The sequence below is a fragment of the Hyaena hyaena genome, unplaced genomic scaffold (assembly GCF_003009895.1).
Source record: "Hyaena hyaena isolate Hyena2069 unplaced genomic scaffold, ASM300989v1 scaffold_603, whole genome shotgun sequence".
Taxonomy (NCBI): Eukaryota; Metazoa; Chordata; class Mammalia; order Carnivora; family Hyaenidae; genus Hyaena; species Hyaena hyaena.
This window is the reverse complement of record NW_024081235.1, coordinates 514,724-542,414: the sequence shown is the minus strand read 5'-3', so window position 1 is coordinate 542,414 and position 27,691 is coordinate 514,724. Positions and strand designations below refer to the sequence as shown.

The 27,691-nt window shown below is 52.4% G+C and overlaps 1 protein-coding gene across 2 annotated transcripts in view; it reads right to left on the bottom strand.

Annotated features, from left to right (window-relative positions):
- Positions 1 to 27,248, bottom strand: part of UNC93A (unc-93 homolog A) — a 36,759-nt gene extending 9,511 nt beyond the window's left edge. The window contains exons 1-8 of one of the 2 annotated variants that reach the window (XM_039257168.1): positions 27,161 to 27,248; positions 17,098 to 17,235; positions 11,797 to 11,978; positions 10,557 to 10,786; positions 8,969 to 9,094; positions 4,508 to 4,719; positions 3,004 to 3,139; positions 2,247 to 2,378 (exon numbers count right to left, since the gene is read on the bottom strand). In XM_039257168.1, the coding sequence (XP_039113099.1) occupies positions 2,247 to 2,378; positions 3,004 to 3,139; positions 4,508 to 4,719; positions 8,969 to 9,094; positions 10,557 to 10,786; positions 11,797 to 11,978; positions 17,098 to 17,184 (1,105 nt within the window). In that variant the 5' untranslated portion in view covers positions 17,185 to 17,235; positions 27,161 to 27,248. Of the gene's footprint in view, positions 1 to 2,246; positions 2,379 to 3,003; positions 3,140 to 4,507; positions 4,720 to 8,968; positions 9,095 to 10,556; positions 10,787 to 11,796; positions 11,979 to 17,097; positions 17,236 to 24,457; positions 24,545 to 27,160 lie in introns of those variants that run through there. The other variant, XM_039257169.1, reaches the window with a different exon arrangement.
- Positions 27,249 to 27,691: the final 443 nt, after the last annotated feature.

Below are 27,691 nucleotides of genomic sequence, written 5' to 3'. Positions count from 1 at the left end.
CCTGCCCCGGCCCCGCCTCTCTTCCTGCTCCGGCCCCGCCTCTCTTACTGCTCCCCTCTAGGTGGTGCCTCCCAAGGCCCTCAGCCCCGGCTCCTCTCACCATGGACGGCACCCCCAACAGCCGACCCAGGAGCCCCCCGGCGCCCCATCGCTCGGCTACGCCCACCCCCACGTCAGGCCTCCTTAGGGGCCGGGCGAGCCCCCTGCTCAGACCTCGGGCCTCCCTTCCACCTGCTGGGCGCCTGCTCCTGGGCTCCAGCCGCTCACGGCGCAGCCAGACCCCGCCCCGCTGCCCTGTCACGGGCAGGGTGACTTCCTCTTCCCTCCCACAGGGGGCGCTCCTGCTGAGCGGAAGTGAGACCCTCGCGCTCAGCGCCCCGCCCGGAAGCCGTAGGTCCAACAGCCGGCGGGGGGCGCCTGCAGGAGGGCCAGGCCCTCGGAGCCCTGTGCCGCCGCGGCCCCTCGGCTGTGCCTCTCGCTGCCCGTCCCCTTGGGGCCTCGACCCCACAGACACCCATCGCCCTCAGCCTGACCTCTGGTGGCCTCTGCCTCCCGCTGCCCCCTGCGTGACCCCGGCAGGGGCCCCGTCACGGCCTCCTGGCCTGTGTGGGTGGGTGGCCGAGCCTCGGGGACACCAGGTGGCTTGCCGCGCTCCCGGCCACCTGCAGAGACCGCCTAACAGATCGGCCGCGGCTCTGGGCGGCACCCCCGGGCCCGGGCGCCAGTCCTAACTCTGCCTCGGGCCCCGCCCTTGCACATGACCTTGGCCTCTCTGCCCCGCCCCCAGCCCCCCGAGTGTGGGTGACAGTAAGCCCTCCCGCGGCCTCTGTCCGTGAGCGTGTTCCCAGCGCAGCTCACTAGCGTGGCCTGTCCCTTGTGCCCGTGCTGCCCCGGCCGTGAGCACCCTGCTGACTCCTCTCCCCGGGGTGACAGGTTCTCCCCGGGATCTTCCTTCCCGTGGTCCCCACAGGGCAGCCGTCCTCCGAGCCAGGGGGACGCCTCTGTGCTCCTGCCCCCGCTCTTCACCCTCATGTCCTCACTCCCCGCCCTTCCCCTCTGCCGGCCCTTCCCCGCTCCCCCCCATCTCGGGACCTAAACGCACTTCTCGTGAGTGTGGACTTTGTACACAGCCACCCGTCAGCACTGAGCCCCCACCTGGTCCTCCCTGCCTCTGCCCCTCGTGTGTCTGCCCTTCCGCCCCCGCCCCGGGACGCTGCCCCCGAGGCCACACGCCCGCCCGCTGTGCGTTCTGTCCCGAAGCGTGGCCTCCGCCGCCTTCCCCGCCCCTGCTCTGCACACGCACGGCCGCCTCCTCCGTGTGACTTAACGCTGCAGGCGCTTGGCCCTCCGTGACCGACGGGCCGGCCTCGCCCTGCCCGGTGTAAGCGCTTTCTGCGGAGCGGAGCTGGACCCCCAGGTCATGGGGCGGAGTCCTCACGAGCTGGATTTGTGTCCTTATAAGGGGTCTCCAGAGAGCTCCCCTGGCCCTTCCGCCACGTGAGGACACAGCTCTCTGAACCAGGAAGCCGCCTTCCCAGGCGCTGCCGCTGCTGACTTGGTCTCAGACGTGCAGGTGCAGGACCGCGAGCCGTGGGCGTCCGCTGTGACCAGCCCCGAGCCTGCTCTGCAGCCGCCCTCCTGCGCCTCCCCCACCCCACGCCCTCCTGCGCCTCCCCCTGCCTCCTCAGCCTCCCACCCCGCCAGCACTGCAGCTGAGGTCGGGGACAGCCAGCCAGGCCCTGACTCCGACATGACCTCTAGATGAGGCCCCCGCTGACGGCCCCCCAAGTCCCTCTCCCAGAAGGCTGCACTCCGGTGCCAGCACCCCTGCCTGGGTGCCGTCGCAGTGACCCGTCGGCCCTGCACTGCCGATATTACGCAGCCATCCCCCACCTGGGCCGCGGGCCCCTGGAAGGCTGCTCCGGCCTGGGGCCCAGCACCCGGCACGCAGGCCCCGGCACGGCTCAGGGGTGCTTTTCCAGCAGAAAGCCGGGGAGGGGCCTCCGTTCTTGGGGAAGGAAGCTGTACCCCCGGATGACTCTCCTCTTTTGCCTCATGGGTCTGAACAGATGCTCAGAGAAGGTACCTCAAGTGCCCGGTAAGAACCCGGAGCACCTTGTTCCTCCTCCGTGCCTCCCGCTTCCCCCCGCTTGGCACGTGGTCTCCCCAGGTGGCCCCGGCTGGGGGTCCTCCGCCCACCACGTGTCCCCACGGCTGGGCCACGTCGGAGACCCCAGGGTGCTCACCGTTGTTCTGCGTCTGCCAGACGGCGTCGGACACGCCCCAGAGGCCGGGGAATACGAAGAACACGGCCAGCTGGTGGGGGTGAGGCCTCCACAGCAGGAGGGCGATTATGCAGGACAGCTGTGTCACCGCGCCTGTGGGTGCAGAGGGGAGGTGAGCGCCGCCGAGCCGCCAGGGACTCCGTGTGCTTCGCTGTGAAAACGTTTCCTGGAAATACCCCAGCCCGGTCCGCAGGTGGCCTGGGATGGTGCCGGCTGGCCCGTGGCGCCCTCCACAGGCTAACTGCACTCATTCCAGAAACTGCTGTCGCGTCAAAGAGCAGCTGCATCTGCGCTGGCTGTGTGGCCCGCGGCGGGTTGCCACACTTCTCTGTTCCTGCCTTTCCTCATCTGGAGCCTGCGCTGGGTGCCACCACAGGGCGAGTGCAGGCATGAGCGAGGGCACCCGTGCCAGCCCCTCGGCCCTGGTGGGCGCTCACGGCCCTTCTGTTCTCCCCTCCCGCTGCACCCGCTCCCCACACACCGGAGCCCCTGCCTGGGCGGCCGGGTGACTTTTGTCAACACCCTTATTTCTCGTTATTTGCAGCATCTCATCTCTGTTTCCTCTCTCTTCCCTTCCCAAGAGAGACAGAGGCTGATGCGTCGTTGCCCACGGCAGGACGGGTCGCCTCCTTCAGGAAGCCGCCCTGCGGTGCCCACACCTCGCTGAGCCAACACGCCCCGGTTCCGCCGCCTGCATCCGGCCAGCGTGTCCACCTACCCAGCGCGTAGAGGGCGGCTCTGCCCGTGTACTGGGAGATCCTTCCGTACAGCACCGAGCACAGCGAGTTGATGGCCGAGAAGCAGATCATCACGTAACCGACGAACTGGATCCCCAGGGCGCAGGTGGCGTAGGACTGCGGGACGAAGCACAGGGGCGCTAGCGGGCGGCGAGGTCTGGCGGCTCCGGATCGGGGCCACGCGGGCCGCCTGGAGCCTGTCCCGGCCTCCTGGTGCCCGCGGAGGGGAGCGAGCTCAGCTGGGTGGGAACCGACGAGGGCGGCCGTCTGCCCAGGACGCTCCCCGCGCGTCCTTGGCCTCATGTTGTGCTTCTGATGAATTACGGAGGCGCTAACGTGAGCTACTGCTCGTGGATTCGGTCATTTCCTACTCTGCACACACGGCTGAAGGAAGGTGTGGGGAACTGGCAGAGGCCCGGGCATTGCTGGGGCAGCGAAGCGCCCTTGCGTGATACCCCGGGGCCGGGTGCGTGTCCTCCCGCGGCCGTCCAACCCCACAGCGCGCACGGCGCCAAGACGGCCCTGACCCGGGTGGTGATGCCGGCTCTGGTGCGGGACGTGGATAATAGGGAGGCTGCGTGTGATCAGCGGCAAGGCCCGTGGGAGGGGCCCTGACCAAATGCCAAGGGACTGTGCTGTCATCTCTGGCTTTACTCTTCGGAACCCCACGACGCGCCGTCAGGGCCGTGCAGGAGCGGGCGCCAGAGGGGATGCAGGCCTGCACACCCTGCACGGCGCACGTGCGTCCTGAACGATACTGCGGCTTACTTGGAATTCGGATCTAACCTGGAAGGGGGCTTGTGGCAGGCATGAAGTACGAGAAGGTTCCTGACAAGTAGGAGCAACCCTCAGGGGCCAGCCTCAGGGACAGGCGCCCCAGCCCCCACCCAGCCCTTTCTGGAAAACGGTGCCTTTGGTTGTTAGAGGCCGCCTTTCCCTGGCACCGGGAGGTTCCTCAGGGCCGGACGCCTCGTGCGCAGGGAGCAGGGGGCGACAGCTTGGCGAGAGGGCCGGCTGGTGGCCGCGCCCTCCTGCCTGCCCGCCCCAGGGCACAGGGGTCCCTCTGAGGGCCTGTCCCCGGGAGGCCCTCCCTGTGCACACGGGTCAGGCAGAGCCTGGGCCAGGCAGGCATCTAAGGCAGGACGGAGCCCGAGAGCCACATCCATTTCCGGATTGAAATGCGTTTGAAAGGCTGCCTGAGGAGGAATTCCAGTGTTATTCGTGGGTGTTACATTTTCCCGTATGTTTTACTCTATGACAAGGACATAGTGTGCGGTGCAGCCAGCGTAACACAGGTTCTCTGTGAGGGCCTTTCACCCTGAAGACAATCTCGAGTGAGACGTGGCCCCTCGAGGTCAGGCCCAGCCCCGGGAGGAGGGGGTGACCTGGGCCATAGACACCGCTCTGCTCAGGCCGGAGGGACCTGGCCCGCCCGCAGGAGCCCCGGCCCCCACCCGGCCCCGGGCAGGTGCACGGCGCACGTACCCTGGTGTAGTCTCCAGCCAGGAAGGCCTGCTCGAACCCGCTGTACATGGGCAGTAGCAGCAGCAGACGCAGGCGTTTATCTTGAAGGAGCCGGAAGGTCGACAGCAGCGTGGACCAGAAAGGCAGCTTCTTGCCTCCTTTGCTTTGCTGCTGAGCATCTTTGATGGGTTCCAGAAACACAGCGATGAGCAGCACGGCCAGGACGCCGCTCCCTGGAGGGAAGACAGAGGGCGAGTGCCCCGGGGGGTCCAGGCGCTGCCGGCCACCCAGCACCCATCTGCCCCCTTGTCTCCTTTGGGGCATCGATTCGGGGCCAGCAACACAAAACCGGGGAGACCTCCATGTTCTCAGTGCCCTTCACGAGCGACTGCTCCCCCCGTCGGCCCCCCGGGTGATTTCCTCAACAGCCGGTCTCCCTTCTTAGGGTGACGAGTTGCAGACATTCGCATTTGCTAAGTTTTACGTCTGTTCCAGCCTCTTTCCCTGGAAGCCCTGGGGGAGGGGGTGCGCTGGGCGAACCCAGATGGTGCCCCCTGAATGCGACGGGCCCTGAGGCGCCGCTGCAGGCGGGGTGCTGTGCTCGGGGCGGTGTGTGCGCTGGGGTCCCGGCCGAGGGAGCACGGCGGGGGGGCGCCCCCGTTTGTGGTGGGTGCGAGTGCCCTAACTGCAAACAAATTTTGTTCAAGACAACCATTCATCTCGCCCGCGGGGGCGACCCTGTGCCTTCACGGTGCCCTAGGGGGTGACGGATCTCTGTGTGCGCCACGCATCCACTGCGTTATCTGGATCGAGGGCTAGGGCTCATGACCTCCTTCCTTGCTGGTGTGGTGGCGCCTGTGTCCCTGTCCCGGTTTGCTCCTCCCTGGCCACGCTAAGTACACACAGGGCTCTGGGAGCCACGGATGGACCCAGGTGGACTCAGGAGCCGTGAACCTTTTTCCGTGTCTCTGAGGGGCAGTCAGAGGTTTCCAACCTGATGGTTGAGACCCGGAGGCTTCTGAAGGTGACCTGAATTACTGTTTCTCTGTACCCGGTCTCAGTGGCCTTAGGCGATGCAGTGTCCACCTGCCGCGGGGCGCTGGCCCGGTGCTGGGGGAGCGCCAGGCTCACGACCCGCCCTCCGCCGCGGTGTCTGCGGAGGTGACGTCCCCGCCCATGTCGGAGGTGCTGGTCTACTTCTAAGCCTGATTTCTGTCGTTAGCCGCTTGCCCCCAGGCTAGACACAATCCTCTCTCCCCAGGTCGGGGTAGCTCCGCATTTTCATGACACGTTACTCAACACACAGGCATGGAAGTCTGCGGGCCCACGATGCGCAGTCACTACCTGTTCCCTCGAGACCTGGTGAGTGCCACCAAACCGTCAGAGCCGCATCAGGGGCGCCCGGGCACCTCAGTGGTCAAGCAGCTTCCAGAGCGGCCTGCCCACAGGGCACACAGGTGTGTGACCACATGGAGAAGGTGCGTCATCAGGTCCCCCTGACTGGGGACCAAGGCCTCCCCCGTGGGCGGGCAGGCAAAGCCGTCAGGACACATGACTCCCAGGAGAAGAGCCACGTGGCAGCCCCGCAGGGTGGGTCATGGTACAGAGGCCACGTGTTTACCAGGAAAAACCGCACTCTGTCCAGGGCTCCCGTGGCCCAGAACCTTTCTAAGGGGCATGAACGTGCCTGTGCCGCACACTTAATACACTAAAGAGAATGGCCTCACGAGAAACTTCATCACGAGGACAGAGCTCGGAGATCGCGGGAAAACGCTTCGGGAGGTGGAATCCTCTTTCCTTTAGTCCGTTTTTTTTGTTGTTGTTTGTTTTGTATGGGTTTTTTTTTTTTTCATCTCTATGGTAACAGGGCCTCGCTCACAAGAAGGAAACCCGCACGGCAGCCAGGATCCAAATAAGAGACCATTTCTTCGTGTGACACAGACACAGGGTCTGTTTTACATAACCAGCGGCACTGCCCCTCCCCCGGCCCCTGGGCTCCGTGAGCGCGAGTTCTGGGTGACGTGCGTGGGGCCGGGGGCAGCGCTGGAGATGTGCGGCAGGGGGCTGAAGGCGGGTTCTCACAGGGGAAGGCGTGCGGAGGCCCAGGGGCCGAGGACAGGAACCTCACACAGGGGCTGAGGGTGCAGAAAACACGTTCTCCGCGGCCTGTGCTGTTCCTTGGGACCAGGGCGACTGGGTCCGCAGGCCAGCTCCTGCTCGTGGCTGCTTTTGTAAGTAAAGTTTTATTAGAACCAAGCTCGCTCTGCATTTATATGTTACCTGTGGCTTCTTTTCCAAAACATCACTGAATAGTTACCGCGGAAACCACTCTGTCCTCAAGCCTAAAATATTTACCGTGGGGCCATGGGGGAAAGTGGGAGCGCTGCTGTTTTGCAGACCAGGGGTGGGGCGAGCACGCAGTTTGTCAGGGACGGGGCCGGGCTGCCCGCTGCCCACGGCTCCGCTCTCCACGCCCACCCCTGCTCAAACCTCTCTGGTCTGGCCCTCACACCTCTCCGTGGCTCTGTCGGGGGGCAGCAAGGGCCCCCCTGGGGCCCGACCTCATCCGGAGCCTCCATCTCAGCCGCACCCCCACTGCTGCTGTGACTGGGGTGTCCCCGATGCCTCTGGATTTGTCTCCAGAGCCTCCCGCCCTCGGCCAGGCCTGCGGTTCGGGCGCGTCCTCTTCTTCCTCGCCTAGCCTTTCTCTTCGTCCCTGAGAATCTCATCCGACCCGCGATGTCACTTCAGCCGTCCCCCAGAGACGCTCCCACGGACACCCGGCACCGCGTCCCCGGAGGAGCGCTGCGCCCGGGCCGCGAACTGCCGAGGGGGCCCGCGCCCACCGTCCGGTCAGGCTGGCTGCTTCCCGAACGGAATTCTTCATTAGATTCCGGGCTTGTCCGGCCTGTCCTTTCCTCAGCCCACGTGTGGTCTGTAGATAAGACTCCAGTTTTTGTTGTAAGCTCTCGCTGCCCTTTACTCTTCATTCCGCCGATGGTGGGACTCGCCCCTGGGCTGGCTTCTCTGCCCGCGGGTTTTCCGTATTTCCAAATTACGCTCATGCTGGAGTCCGTCCAGGAAAGGGGTCTGCACCTGCCCAAACTCCGGCGCAGCATCAAGGCTTCTCATGGAGCTCACGGCTGGCCCCGCCCGCCACGTCTGGCTCCCCTGTCCCCTCGGTGCCGTGTCCTCCAGCTACGGCAGCGCCTCTGGAGTGGCCTCCCCCTCCCCCTCCACCTCCTTGTCCTTCGAGACCCGCTCGGTACTTCCTCCTCGTCACAGTTGCCCTGGACCCCAATTTCCCGAGAAGATGGGACCACGTGCCAACTGGCAACCTTGTTCAAAACACTTGGATCAAACTTCTGTTAGCTGAACACGCGTCTCCTGTCCTGGGCTCTGCTTCTCGACGGCGAGGGTCCCGACTTACTAGCTTCAGGACCGGAGAAAGTCCACACTATGACTTGGCACTCGCTGGTGCTCACTCCGCCGTGTCAACATACAGTGGCCGTTTTTCACGTTGTCACTCAGTGACCTCTCATCTGGAGGAGACCTTGCTGGCGGCTGATTGTCTCAGCACAGAGACAGATTCCCACACGGCCTTTGTCAGCTTTGATCCCGTCAGGATCCTGGCCCCACTCCCACCAAATTCAACATATTTCAGACCCGCGATCTTTAAGAAGGACCAAGAATAGATTTAAATTCTCTTCAAATGGTAAAAACAAACAAACCCAACCAACACAAAAAAAACACTACTCTAAAAATACCCCCTTTAAAGTAATGATAAATCTATGACTCTAACAGAGAAGTCATTTAGAAAATGATTAACAGAAATATTTTCCATTAAAATGAGCTTCTAAGGATAAGAATCAGGAGATTTAGGCAACCATCTTTCCATGAGCTTCCGATGTGTGTGTGCCTTCAGCAACATTGTGACTAGCAGCTGAGAACCCAGGGTCTTCCTGATGCAAGGATGGTGGGCGCAGGAAGGACCCCGGCCCCACACCAGTGGGTGCCATTCAGATATATCCCTCAGAAGGAAATGACAACTTACAGGATTTGTGATTTCCAGGGTCACTTGAACAGAGCTGACCCACAAGTAGCCCACCCACCAATGCCGTGGTTCACCCTGGTGCTATCCAACATGGCAGCCATCAGCCCCCTTGTGGCCATCAAGCATTTGCCATGTGGCTGTTGTGACTCAGGAACAGCATTTTTAATTTAGGTAATAAAAATATGAATAAGCACACATGGCTGACGGCTACTGTTGAACTTTGCAGAGGAAAATGGTTCTGTGATCGCAGGAAACTATCCGACAGCCCTGACCTGCTGTATTTGATCTCATGTGTAAAATTCCTGGGTCCAGTCCAGCCAACTGCACTTGACAGGACTCTTTATACTTTGGGAAGACGCTCTCTTTCAACACGGGGAGGAGGAGCTAGGCTTGCTTTCCTCGGGACTCGGCCCGCTGTGCGCACCTACCTGTGTAGATGCCCAGCAGGGTGTAGATCAGCGTCTGCGAGGGGCGCTGGGTGCTGTTGGTGGACGCCGTGGCCATTAGGCAGTCGCTGGCCCCGCAAGACAGGAGTTGCTCCTCTGGGGCGGCCCCTGCACAGTCGGAGGGAAACAGGTGACATGAGAACACGGAGAACTGGTAGGTCAAGGGGCATGAAGTGCATAGCTAACGGGCCTGCACCTCACAGATGAAGAGTCACGATAGGTCAAAGTTGTGAGACATGGGTTTATTCGGCCAAGTGCCTCCAAATATACTCCCCCTTCGGCACGTGTCCAGATACATGATTTTCAGACACTCTGGACAAAAGCTGCTCGTATTACTTTCTGGACGCAATGAAAACGTTCAACATCTCCAGACTAATCAAGAAGAAGTAAGATGCGCCAGGACAGAACCACCGGCTTCTCTTTCAGACTCAGCCATAGCGGTTGCATGACCTCAGGTGGCTGCTTGTACCCTTCCTGAGTGCTGGTTTCCCTATCTGCTAAGAGAGTAAAACGCACACCACCAGCCAGTGACTCTCAGGCCGCGTCAGAGTCTCTGGAGAGAGGAGACAGACGTCATGGAAGAAAGGACATTTATCGTGATACCAATCTCACCGCACAGAACACCACAAGCCCCCCTTGGCTGGTGAGCCCCGCAGTGTGGAGCATGAGAGGCGGCCTGTCACAGTGCCCTGGGGATGCCTCGCCCCTTGGAGCCTGGGTCCCGAGGTCGATTCGAGAATTAAGCTCATTTGCCTGAATGTCTTAGATTTGTCCACTTCGCTTCCCACCAGTCATGCGGTAGACACTGAGCCTTAGTACCAGTGTCTGTTGATTATTGCTGACCTCGACAGAAATAATGAGTGAAACGGTGTCTATGTTGGTTTTTTTTTCTTCATGCACTTAGCGGGTGATGGCATCCCGTGAGAAACAGGGGAAGGAGAATTTGGGAGTGTCCCAAAGGCGGGACTTTATAGGGGGCAGCAGGATGGAGGGCCAGGACAGAGTCAGGACCTCCCCCCACACCCGCTGATAAAGGTTTCCTTGAATTGAAGGGATTTCTTTCCTCTGCCCTTGGTTTATCTTCAGACATCAAAGGTGCAGGCATAAAACAGATTCATACTTTATATCCAGATAAAAACACGAGTTAAGACATTAGCCATCAAGTGTTCAAATCAGTTAAGGGACAACGGGTCTCATGTGGAACATTTAAGACACTGGATGGTGGATCAGTTCAGTGGGACAATAAATCGGTCAAATTGGTTCTTCGTCTAAAAGGATAGTGATGACTCCATGAACCCAAGGCCCACTGGCAGTGGTCTCTGTTCCCCCAGGATGCTGCTCTGCAAGGGCTCCCCCTGCCCACGGAGGCAGGGACAGAATGGCCCGGGCGCTTGCGGAAAAGACAGACCTGCCCAGACTCCCCCAGAGAGCAGCTGGGGACCAGGACAGGCTGGGCACAGGCAGCTGAGAACCACGTCGTTAGGTGATTCACTTGCTCACGTTGTAGGATTAAGACGTGTGTGAATGGGGTGACCTCTCGGGGTCATCACTGAGCCCCGTTTCCTTTTACCTTGAGTGGGTTTCTGGCCAAACACCAGAGATGAGATGAGGTTGCCCCACACACCGGATGACTGGAAGATGAGAAAGAAGATGCCAAAATACTGATTCACCACATCTCTGCCAACTTTCCCCGCCTTCTCCGCTTGTGTGTTTCCCATGATGGTGAGGTACGTGCACTGAGCGGACCACAGCGGGGCCGCTCCCAGCCCCAGCAGAATGGAGGTAGGGATCAAGGTGTACCTGTAAAATAAAACACGAACAGACAGTACCTTTCCCCCTCAATCTTCCTACCTTTGCAGCGAAGGAAACTCCACACCTTGCTTGTTGTAAGCAAGGTTTATGGATCGGTTAGACTGATGGATTCACTCCAAGACCCAGATAAAGGACCAAACTCAGTGCCTTTTCTGGTTCAGGTTAATTTGCAAGGGACAAATTCATTGCCAGTGAATTTTCTTTGTGTTTGCAAGCAACTACCAATGAGCTGGGGTTACAAATAAGCCTGGGTAGTTTTTGAGTATTTCTAACAGCTTTACATTGAAAACAATTTATTTATTTTTTGAAACATTGATTGATCAATTGATCAATCGGCTTCGCTTCTTCATTGAGGACTCTGTGAAAACTCTATGGCAATAGGAAAAAGAAGAAAGTGGAATCACCATAATCATTATGTCCTGGATGACAACAGGTGCCTTCCAAGGGACGCTGGCTGCTGTGCTCCCAGGAACAAGAGCGTGGGGCCGCTGCCCCTGGAGCTTGGCCCCCGAGGACCCCTCTCCATCAGGGAGTAGATAGGGCTCGGGCTGGGCCCCTGCACCCCCTGCAACCCTGCCATGTCCACTCTCTGTGACGGGGTGAGGCTGCGCTGTTGGGTCCACGGGTCACATTCTGCTACGTCCCCTGAAATTCACTCTCGAAGTCTTAGCCAACGTCTAGCTTTCATCATCGGGGCCATAAAAGGGCCCCTGGTGCAGACAGGGAAGCTCGCGGCCCATCATGAAAGACCTAAGGAAAGGTCAGGGCTGGGAATCTCGGGGAGGAGATGGGCCCAGCAGAAGGGACAGAGACATCTTAGTGGGAAAAAATGGGAAGAAAGCCTGTCCCGTCCCAGAAGCAGAGAGGAATTTCCGGAAACAGCACTCATGTTAAAGTGAAAGCAGTGGGGAGCCTCGGGCGAGCGCCGGCTCAGTGCTCCCAAGCAGCTGAACCCGCAACCTGAGCCAGAGGCAGGGCGCGAGCTGTGTGGGCTGTACCAGCTGGCGTAGAAGTTGCCCAGGGAGAAGGCCACGTAGCAGCACATGGAGAGGACGATGGTCCACTTGCAGCCGAACTTCTTAATCAGGAGCGATGGGAGGAACATGGAGGACAGGAGCATCCCGGCGTAGAGCGTGCTGAGCGCCGTCACCCCCAGCCCTTCCTCGCTGTACAGGCTGCTCTGTGGGGACAAAGCCAGCCCTGGTCAGAGGGGCCAGCAGCCAAGGGAACAGAGCTCTGGGTCACCACTAAGTCTCCAAGACCATGAGCAACAGGCTACCCCGGGTTGGTGCCCTCCTCCAGCTGACAGGTGCTCCCCTCTGGTTAACAGGTGCTCCCCTCCAGCTGACAGGTGTTCTCCTCTGCCTGACAGGTGCCCCCATCTGGCTGACATGTACCTCCCTCCAGCTGGTAGGTGTTCCCTCCAGCTGACAAGTGCTCCCCTCTGGCTGACAAGTGCTCTCTTCTAGCTGACAGGTACTCCCCTCAGAGCTGACAGGTGCTCCCGCCCAGCTGACAGATGCTCCCTTCCAGCTGACAAGTGCTCCCCTCCGGCTGACAGGTGACCCCTCTGGCTGACGGGTGAGGCCCAGGAGGAAACTAGCACAGTCCGAACTGTACGTCAGCTGCTGCTAGTGCCTGGGGAGAGGGAAAGCCCGAGACTCGTCGCTGGGGTCGCTCCAGGGCAGATGGCCCCACACCTTCTGTGACATTTGCTTTTATCTATAGGAGAGCTTTGCATTCCCCCCTTTTAAGGCTGAGAAACCAGAGATATTGTCCTGATGGAAGAGATAAGAAGGGGACACTGTCTCCTTGTAGACTGACGTGCACAGTGAGTTACGCAGATGATCTGGGAGCTGGTACTTTAATGCCTGGACTATTAACATTCCTTCCTGCCTCGGCCTCTGAAAGACAATGCCTCGTGGTGAGGGTCCCTGTACACGCGGTGGCCAGCTACTGCTCTCTGACCCTCCCTCACTGCTGTTCTGTCCACTGGGAGCCACAGAGCCCTGGGCTGAGTTCTTACTATGCGTGGCGCCCGCGCCCCAGGGTCCCTCTTCCTTTCCTGCCCGACCCCTCAACGTGCTCCCTCATCCTTGCCCGAGCTTTCCGCACCCATTCTTCAAGGGCAGCTGTAGGGTGTCTACGGGCACCTGGATAATGTCGTCCATGGAGACCTCTGCTTTGGTCTGGTGTTAGAATTTCACCTGACCCCTGGCACATGCCACCTGCTGACCCACGGTGTCACCCCAGCTGACAACGATCCCTTCAAATGCAGGGGAAATGTTCTGCTTTTTCCAAATTTCTCTCAATGTCTTCCCCAAAGCAGGTACTTAGCAGTATTTGTGGGTTAATTAAAACAGAAAGTAAAAACAGCTAGTCCAAAGAAAACTCTGAAATCTGATGAAAACAGCACTCTGCCCTGACGTGGGGATTGTCTGGAAATGTCCATTTATGACTCTGGTTGTGAGGAGTGTGGAGTGAGAGCGTTGGATCAGCCTGAGCCTTCTGTCTCCTTCAGACAAAGGCTTTAACTCCTCCTGTGTGACTGGGCTCGCCTCCTTGTGAGTGAGTGAGAGGCGCACAGCGTTTCTCTGCATCGGGACTTCTCTTCCGCCCACGACACGGCTACAAACCGGCAAAGTGCATTAGTCACTTGTAATCGGATTTGACTGCAAACCACTGAAAAGGAGGACAGAGTTCAGTAGCCAAAGTGGAACCGCGTTTTAAAAGCAAATTTCTTTTCTGCACGCGTGACCATGTTCACGCACCTGTATCTGCCTGTGTGAGGAGAGCCAATCTGCAAAATACGTGTATGAGGGTCAGTGCGTGTGCATGTTGAATTTGAATTATGCAAGATCTGCTTGCATAAGCAATGTGGACATTCACTCAGCTCATTCGACAAAAAGGTCCTTCGGCGCTTACCCACAGCGCTTACCCGCTCTATGCACCTGCTCTAGTGGAAAAAAGGGAAATTACAGCAGCCGCTGCCCTCCAGGAGCGCACAGCGGACAGGAGCCGACAGCAGTCACTAACACCGGCGAACAGGCTATTGCAATCATTCGTGTCCTGCAAGGGAAGCTCGGGCCAGCCCGGTGGGGTCAGGAAGACTTTCTCGAAGGAGTGAAGACCAAATGAGATCTGGGGGATGAGGGGTAACCTGAGGAATGGGGGTGCCGAAGGCGGGAGATGTGAGGATGCATTTGCACGGGCCTCATCCTGGGGGGGGGGGGCGGCACGGAGCACTGGGCAGTGACCAGAGCCATCAAGCTCTTCTGGGAGATGAGGCTGGGCACCCGGCTCAGTACTGCGGAGTAGGGTCGGATCTTTAAGCCCATGGAGAGCCTGGGAAGAGAGCTCAGCTGGAGATTAGCACCCACCGATGACTCATCCACAGAGCTATCCATCATTTGCTCCGTGCGTGTCCGGGACCGTCTTAGTGAGGGGGACCTGGTCACGGAGTGGTGGCTGTGGTCCTGGCACCATGGGCTCCCAGGCGTCCTGTGGTGCCTGCCTCAGCACCAGGGGTGCTCACAGGTGTGCCCCACCCAGACTTCGGTGGCAGGGGGCGGGGAAGGGAAGGAGGTGACATCCACGTGGAGATCTGAAGGACTAGCTGCTCACTAGCCACAGGGGTGAGAGGGCTGCAACGGCTGCAGGGGGAAGGCTGTGTAGACGTGTGCCCAGGTCCCGGGGCGAGTCTGGATCAGATTAGGGACCATAGAGATGCCTGTGACCCCCAGGGGGACTGAGAATGAAGGCCACCAGATGAAAACCAAAGGAAATGACAGGGAAAGACAGGTACTTCCAGCATCTTGGGGACACAGCCATGCCTAAGGTCACTTCTGTCCACGTCGTTGCATTCTTTTGCTTAAGCCAGTCCTGACCGATGGAGCCAGTTATCCAAGTTATAAATCATATTCACATGTTCTGGACTAGGTTAGGGCTGGTACAGAGGGTGGGGGAGGTGGGCGGCAGGATTGTGCACGGAGCTGGAGGTCTGGTTCTCTGTCTCTGGTCTTCCGAGGAAGATGGCACCTCAGCAATGGTCATGGCTGCTTCTACTCCCAACACTGCAGGCGGACTGGGGTGGACCCAGATGTGCGGGGGGTAGGGGCCATCTGCTGCCTCTGGGTGGTGGCCCCTATGTCAATCACACTTCAAAAAAAAGTAACTGGGGCCCCTGGGTGGCTCAGCCGGTTTAGTGTCCAGCTCTTGATCTCGGCTTAGGTCATGATCTCACGGTTCATGGGATTGAGTCCCACATCCAGCTCTGCACTGACAATACGGAGCCTGCTTGGGATTCTCTCTCTCCCTCTCTCTCTCTCTCTCCCTCTCCTTCTCTCTCTTAAATAAAAAGAAGATATTTATTTGCATATGAGGTATTTTGCATATGAGGTATTTGCATATAAAGGGTTAATATCCAAAATCTATAAAGAACTAATCAAACTCAACATCCAGAAAATAAATAATCCAGTGAAGAAATGGGCAGAAGGCATGAACAGACACTTCTCCAAAGAAGACATCCAGATGGCTGAGAGACACATGAAAAGATGCTCAGCATCGTTCATCATCAGGGGCATACAGATCAAAACCACAGTGAGATACCACCTCACACTTGTCAGAATGGCTCAAATCAACAACTCAGGCAACAACAGATGTTGGCGAGGATGTGGAGAAAGAGGAACTCTTTTGCGTTGTTGGTGGGAATGCAAACTAGTGTGGCCACTCTGGAAAATAGTAGGAGGTTCCTCAAAACATTAAAATAGAACTACCCTACGACCCAGCAATTGCACTACTAGGAATTTATCCAAAAGATACAGGAGTGCTGATCTGAATGGGCACGTCCACCCCAATGTTTATAGCAGCGCTACCGACAATAACCAAAGTATGGGAAGAGCCCAAATATCCATCAACTGGTGAACGGGTAAAGACAATATATATATACAATGGAATATTACTCAGCCATCAAAAAGAATGAAATCTTGCTGTTTGCAACAATGTGTATGGAACCAGAGTGTATTACACTAAGTATTATAAGTCAGTTGGAGGAAGACAAACAAATACCACATGACTTCACTCATATGTGGAATTTAGGAAACAAAACAGATGAACATAGGAGAAAGGAAGCAAAAATAAGATAAATACAGAGAGAGAGAGGCAAATTATAAGAGACTCTTAAATACAGAGAACAAACTGAGCGTTGCTGGAGGGAGGTGGGGGGGGATGGGCTAGATGGGGAATGGGCATTAGGAGGGCACTTGTTGGGATGAGCACTGGGCGCTGTACGTAGGTGATGAATCACTGGGTTCCACTCCTGAAACTGGTTAAAACAAAAACAAAAACAGGTGTCCTAATCAGAGTCAAAAGCCATAATGAAGTGGAATCTGGAAAAACAAGAGAAAGGGGCTAGTTGCTGAGAGAAATGGACAATAGGAAATGAGGAAAGAGAAGAGAGGAAAACCAAGTGATATCTTTCTACGCCTCACAAAACCTACACATTTCTTCCAAAACACTTAAAAAAGAAAAAACAACAACAACAAAAAAGTAACTATCTGGGGAAGATACAGCAAATCTACTCTTTGGCAAATATGGCTCCTGTTACAGCCTTTTAGAGAGGCTTGAGGAGGAGAGAATGCCGCGGGGGTCGGGGTCAAACTTACAGAGGCCACTTTGTCCAAGTTCACTGTTTTCTTAAAGAAGCTTGGAATCTCTATGGTCTAGTGAAATATGTTAAGTGCATGTTACTACCCCAACCACAAAGCCAAAGGCATGAAGGCACAGAATTCACAATGATTCATCCTGTGACTCTCTCTCTCTCTCTCCTTTTAAATGTTTTATTTATTTTTGAGAGAAAGAAAGAGAGAGAATAGTGGGGGAGGGGGAAAGCGAGGGGGACACAGGACCTGAGCTGTCAGCACAGAGCCCGATGTGGGCCTTGAACTCACGAACCGTGAGATCACAACCTGAACTGAAGTTGGTTGCTCAACCGACTGAGCCCCAGCCGCCCCGTGTGGCTCTCTCTTTTTAACTGTGTCAAAGGCAAATAATATTTTATCACTTCACTAACCCAAGACTCACATGCCTTGCCCCTTGTCCAAGGGTCAAACACACACACACGCTGTGCAATCCTGCTGGACTGGGTGGGGTTGCACTTTGGCAAGCACATAAAAACCACGGTTTGAGAGGATTTGGGAGTGAATCAGTTACCAAGAAACCCTATGTTCCTCGTCTTCTGTGATCATGGGGATTCTTAGAGGCCATGAGACAGACGTTAGTCTAGAAGCGTCCTCACTTACCTGCAGACTCTGCAGGCCTCCGTAGGCCGTAAAGAGAAGCAGGAATCCAAAAGAAACCACGAGGACGTTCTTCACGCTTCTTTCCATCTTGCCGATTCGAGGTGTCAACCATCGGTAGACACGGAGGTTCGTTGTTCCCTAGAAGAAACCGATCGGGACACAGGAAAAGCAGTCTGAACCAAGAATCACATTCTCTCTCTCATGGGAGGCGCATAGGTTATTAAGGCTGCTGGGAGTTCATGAACTTGGTTATCACCGACACCGTGAAGCACTCTGGGCCCTGTTATTTATTCACCTGCTCTGCAATCCGCAGTAACTACTCTCTAATGGGGCAAACGATTGGGACTCCTATCAGCTTGTACTTGCACTTTTCCCTCTTAATTTCTAGTGGAGATAGTCTTTACAGTAACGATTTTCATGTTATATATATTATATAATAACATGAAATATATAATATATATTATATATAATATATTTCATATATATAATATATAACTATACTATGGTATAGTTATATATATAGTATGTATATAGTATTTATATATAGTATATATAGTATGTATATATGTATATGTATATATATGTGTGTGTATAATATATATTATATATAATATATATTTCATATATATAATATATAACTATACTATATATAACATATATATGTTATATATGTTATATGTTATAACTATATATATATGTGTGTGTGTATATATATATATATATATATGTATACAGTGCAGAATGTGGATGTAATCTTTGGTCTTAAAGAACAGAGTATAAATGTGAGCTTCAAGATACATAGCTCAGCTTTTGAAAAACAGATAACATGACTGAAAAATAGTTAACGTGATTATAATATCCAAGGGCTAAAGTATTAAAAAAATTTTTAATGTTTATTTATTTTGAGAGAGAGACAGAGTGAGAGCAGGGGAGGGACAGAGAGAGAGGGAGACACAGAATACAAAACAGGTTCCGTGTTCTGAGCTGTCAGCACAGAGCCTGACGTGGATGTTGAAGCCACAGACTATGAGATCACGACCTGAGCCGAAGTCAGATGCTTAACCGACTGAGCCCCCCAGGCATCCAGGTTTGAAGAACCTCCATACTGTTTTCCAGAGTGGCTACGCCAGTTTGCATTCCAGCCAACAATGCACGAGGGCTTCCCTTTCTCCGCCAACACTTGTTTCCTGTGTTGTTAATTTTAACTATCCTAACAAGTGTAAGGTGACATCTCATTGCGGTTTTGATTTACATTTTCTAATGATTTGAGATGTGTGTATTTATTCATGTACCTGTTGGCTTTTCGTATATCTTCTTTGGAGAAATGGCTATTAAGGTCCTTTGCCCATTTTTTAATTGGGCTGTTTGTTTTTCATTCTTTTTTGCCATTGAGTTGTATGCATTCTTTATGTATTTTGGATATTAGGTCCTTATCAGATATATGGGTTGCAAATATTTCCCCCACTCCATAGGTTGTTGTTTTACTTTGTTGGTGGTTTCTTTAGCTGAGCAGAAGTGTTTTGTTTGATGTGGTCCCATTCGTTTATTTTTTTATTTTGTTGCCTGTGCTGTAGACGTCGCATCCAGACACCACCATCTAGAGTCACGTCAAGGAGGTTTTTTGCTAAGTTTTCTTCTAGGCATTTCGTGGTGGCAGGTCTTATATTTAAGTCTGTAACCATGTTGAGTTAGGTATGGGATGTGAATGTGCATGTGAATATCCAATTATCCCAGCACCATTTATTGAAAAGACTGTCTTCTTTTCTCCATTTAGTATTCTTTTTTTTTTAAATTTTTAGCATTTATTCAGTTTTGAGAGACAGAGAATGAGTGGGGAAGGGGCAGAGAGAGAGGGAGACACAGAATCTGAAACAGCCTCTGAGCCATCAGCATAGAGCCTGATGTGGGGCTCGAACCCACGAACTGTGAGATCATGACTTGAGCTGAAGTCGGACGCTCAACCAACTGAGCTGCCCAGGCTCCGCTCTCCATTCAGTATTCTTGGCCCTCTTGTCAAACATTAGTTAACTGTATAATGCTTGGGTTTATTTCTGGACTCCCATGTCTGTTCCATTGGTGTATTCATCTGTTTTCATGCCAGTACCATGCTCTTCTGATGACTACTGCTTTATAATATAGCTTCCAATCAGGGAGTGATGTTTTCTGCATTGCTCTTAGGATTTCTTTGGCTATTTGGGGTCTTTTGTGGTTCCATATAAATTTTAGGAGATTTTTTCCACTTTTGTAAAAAAATGCCATTGGAATCTTTATAGGGAATGTCTTAAATCTATAGAAGGCCTAGGATAGTATTGGCATTTTAGCAATATTAATTCTTCCAATCCATGAACATGGGATACTTTTCCATGTATTTGTGTCTTCTTTGATGTCTTTCATCAATGTCTTGTAGTTTTCAGAGGACAGATCTTTTACCTCCTTAAATTTATTCTATTTTTTTCCTTAAATTTATTCTTAAGTATTTTGTTTTTGATGCTATTGTGAGATAAATTTCAATTATTTCCTTTTGTGAACATTTGTTGGTATATAAAGACACTATTGACTTTCATATGTTGATTTTCATATGTTGATATTCATATGTTTCGTACGTTGAAACATATAAAGTTTTTTCTAACTTTGTATCCTGTAACTTTACTGAATTCATTGGTTAGATTTAATAGTTTTTTGGTTGAATATTTAGGATTTTTTCTCTATAAAATAATATCACTTGCAAATAGAGACAATTTTACTTCTTCCCTTTTAATCCAATCCCTTGTATTTCTTTTTCTTGCCTGATTGCTCTAGCTAGGACTTCTAGTATTATGTTGAACAGAAGTGGTGAGAACGGGCACCATTGTCTTCTTTTTGATCTTAGAGGAAAGGTTGTCAAACTTTCACCATTGAGCATGATGTTAGCTATGGGCTTGTCATCTGTGGTCTTCATGATGTTAAGATAGATTCTTTCTATAGCTAATTTATTAAGAGTTTTTATTTAGAAAAAAAAGTTGAATTTTGCCAAATGCTTTTACTGCCTCTGTTGAAATGATTGTATGATTTTTTCTTGTATTCAATTAATGTGATGTATCACAGTGATTGATTTTTATGTGTTGAACTATCCTCACATTCCAAGAAGTGAATCCCTTTTGATCATGGTGAACAGTCCTTTTATTGTGCTGCTGAATTTGGCTTGCTAGTATTTTATTGAGAATTTTGTATCAATATTCATCAGGGATATTGTCCTGTAGGCTTTTTGTTTGTTTGTTTTTCTGATAGCTTCCTTTTTTGGATTTGGTATCAGCATAAGGCTGACCTCATAAAATGAGTTTAGAAACATCTTCCCCTCTTCAATTTTTTATAAGAGCTTGAGAAGAATTAGTGTTAATTCTTCTTTAAATGTTTGATAAAATTTGCTAATAAAGCCATCTGGTCCTGGGCTTTTCTTCATTGGGAAATTATTTATTACAATCTCCTTCCTAGAAATTTGTCTGCTCATATTTTTTATTTCTCCCTTATTTAGTCCTGGTAATTATATGTTTCTAAACATTTTTTCCATTTTTTTCTAGGTTGTCCAGTTTGTTGGCAAATAGTTACTCCTCATAGACTCTTATGATCCTTTGAATCCACTGTAAGGTTTCCTTTTTCATTTATAATTTAGTTGATTTGGGTCCCTTCTCTTTTGTCTTTGGTTAGGTAAGGGTTTGTGAATTTTATCATTTCAAAGAACCAAGTCTTACTTTAATCTTTTCTATTGTTTTTCTCTTCTTTATTTCATTTATTTCTGCTCTAATCTTTATTATTTCCTTTCTTCTTCTAACTTCGTGTTCACTTTTTCCTTAAAGCATAAAATTCAGTTATTTATTTGGGATCCTTTTTGCTTCTTAATATAGACACTTATTTCAATAAACTTCCCTCTTAGAACTGTTTTTCCTGTGCCCCACAAGTTCTAATATGTTATGTTTCCATTTTTGTTTTTCACAAAAAACATTTTGTGGCTCCTGGTTAAGCGTCTGACTTCGGCTCAGGTCGTGGTCTCACAGTTCGTGGGTTCAAGCCCTGCATCAGGTTCTGTGCTGGCAGCTCAGAGTCTGGAGCCTGTTTTGGATTCTGTCTCTCTCTCTCTTTCTCTGCCCCTCCCCTGCTCATGTTCTGTCTCTCTCTGTCTCAAAAATAAATAAACTATAAAAAAATTTTTTTTTAATTTTATTTCTCCTTTAATTTCTTCTTTGATCCATTAGTTGTTCAGGAGAGTGTTGTTTAATTTATAAATTTTCCAGTTTTCCTTTTGTTATTGATTTCTGGCTTCACAACATTGTGGTCAGAGAAGATACTTGATATGATTGCCATCATTTAGAATTTGCTAAGACTTGTTTTGTGGTCTAACATATAGTTTATCCTAAAAATGGCTCATGCGCACCTGAAAAGAAAGTGTATTTGAATGCTCTGTACATGTCTGTTAGGGCCATTTGGTCTATAGTGCTGTTCAAGTCTGTTGTTTCTATATCGATTCTCTGTATGATCTTCCCACTGCTGAGAATGGGGTATTAAAGTCCTTAACTATTATTGTATTCCTGTTAATTTATCCTTTTACCTTTGCTAGTTTCTCCTGTATATATTTAGGTGTCCCAATGTTGAGTACAGAAATATTTACAATTGTTATATCTTTTCAATGTACTGACCCTTTTATCATCATTTAATAATCTTCTTTGTCTCTTTGTTACCATTTTTAATTTAAAGTCTGTTTTGTACAGCGCAGATATACCTACCTCTGCCTCGTTGTTGTTACCATTTGCTTGAAATGTCTGTTTTCATCCCTTCACCTTCAGTCTGTGAGTATCTTTAAGGCTAACATGAGCCCTTTCTAGACAGCATATTGTTTGGTCTTGGTTGTTTATCCATTCAACCATTCTATGTCTTTTGATTGAAGAATTCAATCCCTTTATGTTTAAAGTAATTATGGATAAGTAAGGACTTACTATTCCATTTTATTAATTGTTTTCTGGATTTTTTGTTTTTTGTTTTTTTGTTTTGTTTTGTTTTTTGAGATTTTGTTTGTTTGCTTTTGTCTTTGACTGTTGACAATTTAATTACAATGTGTCTCAGTGTAGCCCTAATTGAGTTCAACCTATTTGGGGTCATTTGGACCTCATGGATCTGAATGTCCATGTCCCCAGGTTTGGGGAGTTCTCTGTCATTATTATTTTAAGTATACTTTCTCTTCCTTTCTCCTCTTTTCCTTCAGTTATTTTCATAAAGTGAGCATCGTTTCTTTTTATTGTGTCCTGTAATTCCCATAGGCTTTCTTCACTCTTTTTTGTTCTTTTATCTTTTTGCTCCTCTGATTGAATAATTTCCAATGTCCTGCCCTCCGTCTCACTGATTCTTTATTCTGCATGGCTGAGTCTACTTTAAAAAACTTCTCTTCTACTGAATTCTTCAGCTCAGTTATTGCATTTTTCTACTCCAGGATTTTACTTGCTTGTTTTGATGGTCACTATCCCTTGTTGAACTTCTTAGTTTGTTCATGCATTATTTTTCCTAGTTTTGTTTGGTTGTCTGTGTTCTTGCACTTCACTAAACTTCCTTAAGAGGATTATTGTGCGTTCTCTGTCTGATGGTTCATAGATAGCCATTTCTTCAGAGTCAGTAGTTGGAGCTGTATTGTCTTCCTTTGGTGGTGTCAATATTGACCTGATTTTTCATGATCCTTGATTCATTACACTGGTATCTGTGCCTTTGAGTAACTGAGCTCTTCTTGTAGACCTTACAGCTTTGCTTTGGCCGAGACAGTTCTTCAGCAGTCAGCTCCATCTGAGTTTCTGGGTGTGTCTGCTGGGAATGTCCCTGGGCAGACCGGCCCTACTATTACGGGCTATTTTGGGCAGGGCAACTTCTCCAGCTCTGTGGGTGGGAGCTGGGCCTGTGCTGCTGGCTGAGGACTGTTGGCTAGGACTGCTGGTTTGGCTCCCTACCCACGTGAGGCTGCAGGATGGGCTCTGTGGTTGGCTGGACTCTGGTCAGATTTACTAGCTGGCCGGGACTGGGTACTATATTCAGTACCAGATGGGGCTGTGAATTAGTTCCCTGCCTCGGCAGGGCCACAGGGCCAGGACCTGCACAGCTCATGGGTTGGGGGCCTGAATCAGGCCACAACTCTCTGACCCGGTGAGGCCACTGGTTTGCTCTGCAGATGGGGGAGGTCACAGGCTGGGCTCTCTGTTCAAGAGCTGCTGAGCATAGGACCGTTGAATGGGCTACACAGCTTCCCTGTGCTTTAGTTGGGTTCCCTGGTCTGACAGGCTGAAAGCTGTATCCAGTGATGAGCGGGGCCGTGAGTCAGATGTGCAGGGACGTCCAGGAACGGCAGCTCTACAGCTGGTGAAGTTCTTTGTTCTTTATGGTAACTCAGGCCACCCCACGCCCCAAGCTCCCTGGAAGAACAGGGTCACTAGCTTTGCTCTGCGAATCACTGGCTCTGTCTGCCCTTCTCGCTGCTTTAGTGCTGCTGAGTCACACGGCTTCCAGGAGTTGCCCCAGCCCTTCTGTTTATATGGGGCTGGAAGACTCTGCACAGTGGATGGGGCTGTGTCTCAGCCCCGATGCCTGGGCGGGAAGAGGAAAAGATGCTCCTGGTTACTCTCGATTTCCCAAATAGGCAGTGTGGTTCGGAGGGGCTGGGAGCTGCCCTGGGTCTTGGCTGTGTATTAATTTCCCTGCTGTGTGCAGCACAGGAAGCTTCCACGTTCAGAACCGGCCTTCTGGGGGACCATCAGCTCGGCCAGCCCGCCAGCCTCTAGGCTTGACAGCACCGGGCTGCATGGCTTCCAGGACTGGGTGCCAGCCCTTCCGCTCCGACGGGGCTACAGGACAGTCTCCGCAGTGAGCGGGGCTGTGACTCAGCTCCTTGCCTGGGCACGGGCGAACTGGGCTCCAGGGCTGGTGGGATCCTCGTCTGGGGATCTGAATCAGGCGGATCTGTATCCCACCCGGCCCCCCTCTCAGACCGTGCCCCTCACTGTTGCAGTTTTGCCGAGGAACAAGACCTCTTGTTGAGATACTGCTTGGGCGCAGCAGATACGAACTTGGCTGTCAAGATCCAAGTGTTGTTGCAAGCCCCTCCCCCTTCTCCCTCATAGTCCCTTTCCCAGTGGCTGAGCTCCTCACATCCCCCTGCAACCCCCATGGGATGATATCAGATTAGGGGCTCCCACAAAATGACTCACGATGGCGGGGAGCCTAGTTGTCACCCGGGTTCCCTTTTCCCACTGGGGGCACCAGAGGCTCAGGGGAGACCTCTCCTCCTGGGGCTGTGCTGGCCTGGGGGAGGGGCAGCGTGGCCAGCGGGTGGCCGTGAGGCCGCTTCTCTTACCCTGCTGAGGAAGGATGTCCTGGCCTCTGAGGTGCAGGCGGTGCCTCAGCCTCACTGCCCTGTCCCGGGACTCTCTCAGTGGTGTCGTTCTGGAAGAATGTGAGTGGTTCTTGCGAGAGGGAGTGAAGTCAGGACAGCCTATGTTGTCATCTTAGTGATGTCATCCCAGCATATTTCCTAAGAGATGTCCACCAGGGCCGTGCCCGGGCTGTGCCTGTGATGAGGAAGGTTTAGAGAGGCCCACAACGTGTTCCTCATAATTGGAGGAACCCAGCCTCAGAGGTGTGTGCTCACTAATCGACACACTTCTGCAGGTATGCGGTTGCGACTGGGACAAGAATGGAAAATTCCAGAAAGCTGTCTTGACTTGTCAGCCAGTTTCAACATTGTTGGCAAAACGCATAATTGGAACTGTGAACCCCAGGCCGGAGTGAGGCTCAAATGGCTGATGCCTTTCGGGTGTCAAAAATACCCGTAATCACCCCTTTCTTTAAAATTAACATTTTCCTTATCACTTGGAGGTAAAAAAAGATGATTTTGTAGCTCTGCTTGAGTCCTCATGATCGCTTACTGAGTATTAAGGTGAAAGACTCAGTGTCTGGCACACCAGCTGAGGCAATGAATGTTCTAGAGGCCCGTGGGGTTTGACAGGTGGGAGGTGTTCCCAGCCACTAGGTGCCGCTGTTTGGCTGACCCCGAGCTCCCTGAAAGCTTCCAGAGCGGGGAGTCCTAGAAGATGGCTTTTTAAATCAGCAAACTTCCAGCTAAGAAGCTGAGGATAGCTTTCATTCTAGGGAAGTCTAATCAGGGATTTAATTTAAGGAAATTACTTCTGGAAGCAAATTAATGTCAATTTTCTTGACATTTACACCTGATATCATTGTTAATAAAAGCAGCACCATACAAATTGAAATTTGTCATAGTCATTACTTACACTTTCATCGGATACAGATGAAGAATGTGTATGTAAGGAATGGAGCAAATTGTTGCTTAAGTTTGGAATTCTTACACTTTGGAAATAAATGTATTTGGTGCCTTTTTTTTTTTTTTTTTCAGGAAGAGCAATTTATATTCTCTGCTCCCTGGTCTCACAGAGCATTCTCTTAATCAATTCACAAGTGTTTGAAAGCACATGAAGCCTCAGAGGGGCAGGCTGGCCCATAAGTGAGACGGGCGGCTGTGACAGGCGGTCCTCTGGGGTGCGGTGGGGGTCCTCCTGGCTCCTGTCCTCCCTCAGCCGAGGCCCCTTCAGCTCCTCAACACTTATCAGAGAGCACGGAGACCTGCTCAGGACAAGCTCAGCGGAAGCAGGGCCCAGAGAAGGCCCTGAAGTACCCCAAACTATGTTCCGGCTCACAGTGCTCACAATGTACACCGGCCCTTGAGCCATGCTGAGGTTCTGGGTCTCCCCTGCACCCCGCCTCCCCCATCCCTCGCACTCATTCCTACGGGGCCGTGTGAGAGGCCTGACGGTGCGCCTGCGTCTCCCACAGGAATCTGCAGAACCCCCACCCACGGCTTCTGGAAAGGCTAAGCACCTCATCTTGTACCCAAGAGAAGGAGCCAGGCAGGCTGCGGTTAGCGCTTGTGACGCCTTTTGTGGGCCCCCCGCGGAATGTGAGAGGAAACGCCCCACTCCATACTCTTGTATTTGGGTCTATATTTTTAAAAATTGTTTGTAATGTTTCATTATATTTGAGAGAGAGAGACAGAGAGGAGGGGCAGAGAGAGAAGGAGACACAGGATCTGAAGCAACTCCAGGCTCTGAGCTGTTAGCACAGAGCCCGACGCGGGGCTCAAACCCACAAACCCACAAACCGCAAGACTGTGACCTGAGCCAAAGTTGGACACTCGACCGACTGGGCCACCCAAGCGTCCACACACTCCTGTATGTGGGAGGGGAAGGGGGTTCCAGGTCTGGCCCACACACCTGCGTGCACACACCCCCTTTTGTTTATCACGTGCACGGTCCCTCTCCCTCTGACAGGCCTTCTGCTGCCTGAGCCACAGCACCAGCTTCTGCAGTCATTCAGCCTACTTGCTGGGACTGCCCTGTGTCGGATAAGCCATCAGTACCCAGAATCGTATCTGGACACCCATGGAACACGAGGATCCCCGTCGCCACAGAGCTCTCATACCACCGAAGGGAACAGACAGTGAGCAACGAAGCAAACAGAGAAATCAAACAAGTTCAGGTGGGGTGCAGACTGCCCCCCAGTAAAGCAGGTCACATGACAGGTTGTATGCGGGAGGTGATCACTCTCAGCTCCCGGCCCCCGGCCCCCATCGCTGTGAAGGTGACACAAACGTTGCCCGGCTCCACCGATACCGACCCACGTGGGTCCCCCACAGAAAGTGAGAGTTCCAGCCCACATCCTGTGAGCCCAGCGGAGCCGAGGCTTTCTGCGTGAACAGGGCCCCGCGGAGCCCTGTGAGTAGCTACGAAAGCTGGGAAGTCAAGGGCCAAACGCACCTTTGCCCATGATCCCCACGCAAGGGGCGAAGTGGTGCTCATGCTGGAATGTTCTGGGTAGTGTTTGACCCGTTATTTTGTCTGCACAGGCAAAGCTTCAGGGATGTAAAGCCACCCTGGTAAATCCCCAAGGGTAATCGGAGGGTGTGCCTCTGATCCCGCAACATGCAAACATCCATAAAGTTTGAATTTGTCCCCGAACTCAGTGACGCTGCACATGGGGATTTTACCTAGTTCTGTGCCTCCTTAGCTCCCGTCATTATCGCGGCACGTGGCTTCTTGAATCGTGGAGAAGGCTGGATGTTTCCCCGGTTTGCCTCTGGTCGCAAGGAGAGCAATGACTGGATTGTATGCGGGGAAATCCTTGCGTAAGACCTCAGTTCACCTCAGCAAGTCACATGACCTGTTTGCAAATCACAGGTCTCCCTGCGGCTACTTACCTGGGAACTGCCGGCCTCTCTCTGGGGAAGATTTGCCAGCAAGATGTGGAAAGGTAGACTGGATGAGAGTGTGGTGTGGCCAAGAACATTTCATAAAGACTTCTACTGAAAATCACCGCTTGGTTTTTCAACAAAAATAGCATAACCCCATTTTAATGAAAAAAAAAAAACATCTCCCGTGGCTCAGAAACAAATGAACAAATAAAGAAAAAAAAGACAAATAAAAAAACAGACGCTTAAGGACATTGGACACACTGGTGGCCGGAGGGGAAGGGTGGGGGATGGGAAGGGAAGGAGATGGATGGTTTTGAGTGTGGGGTG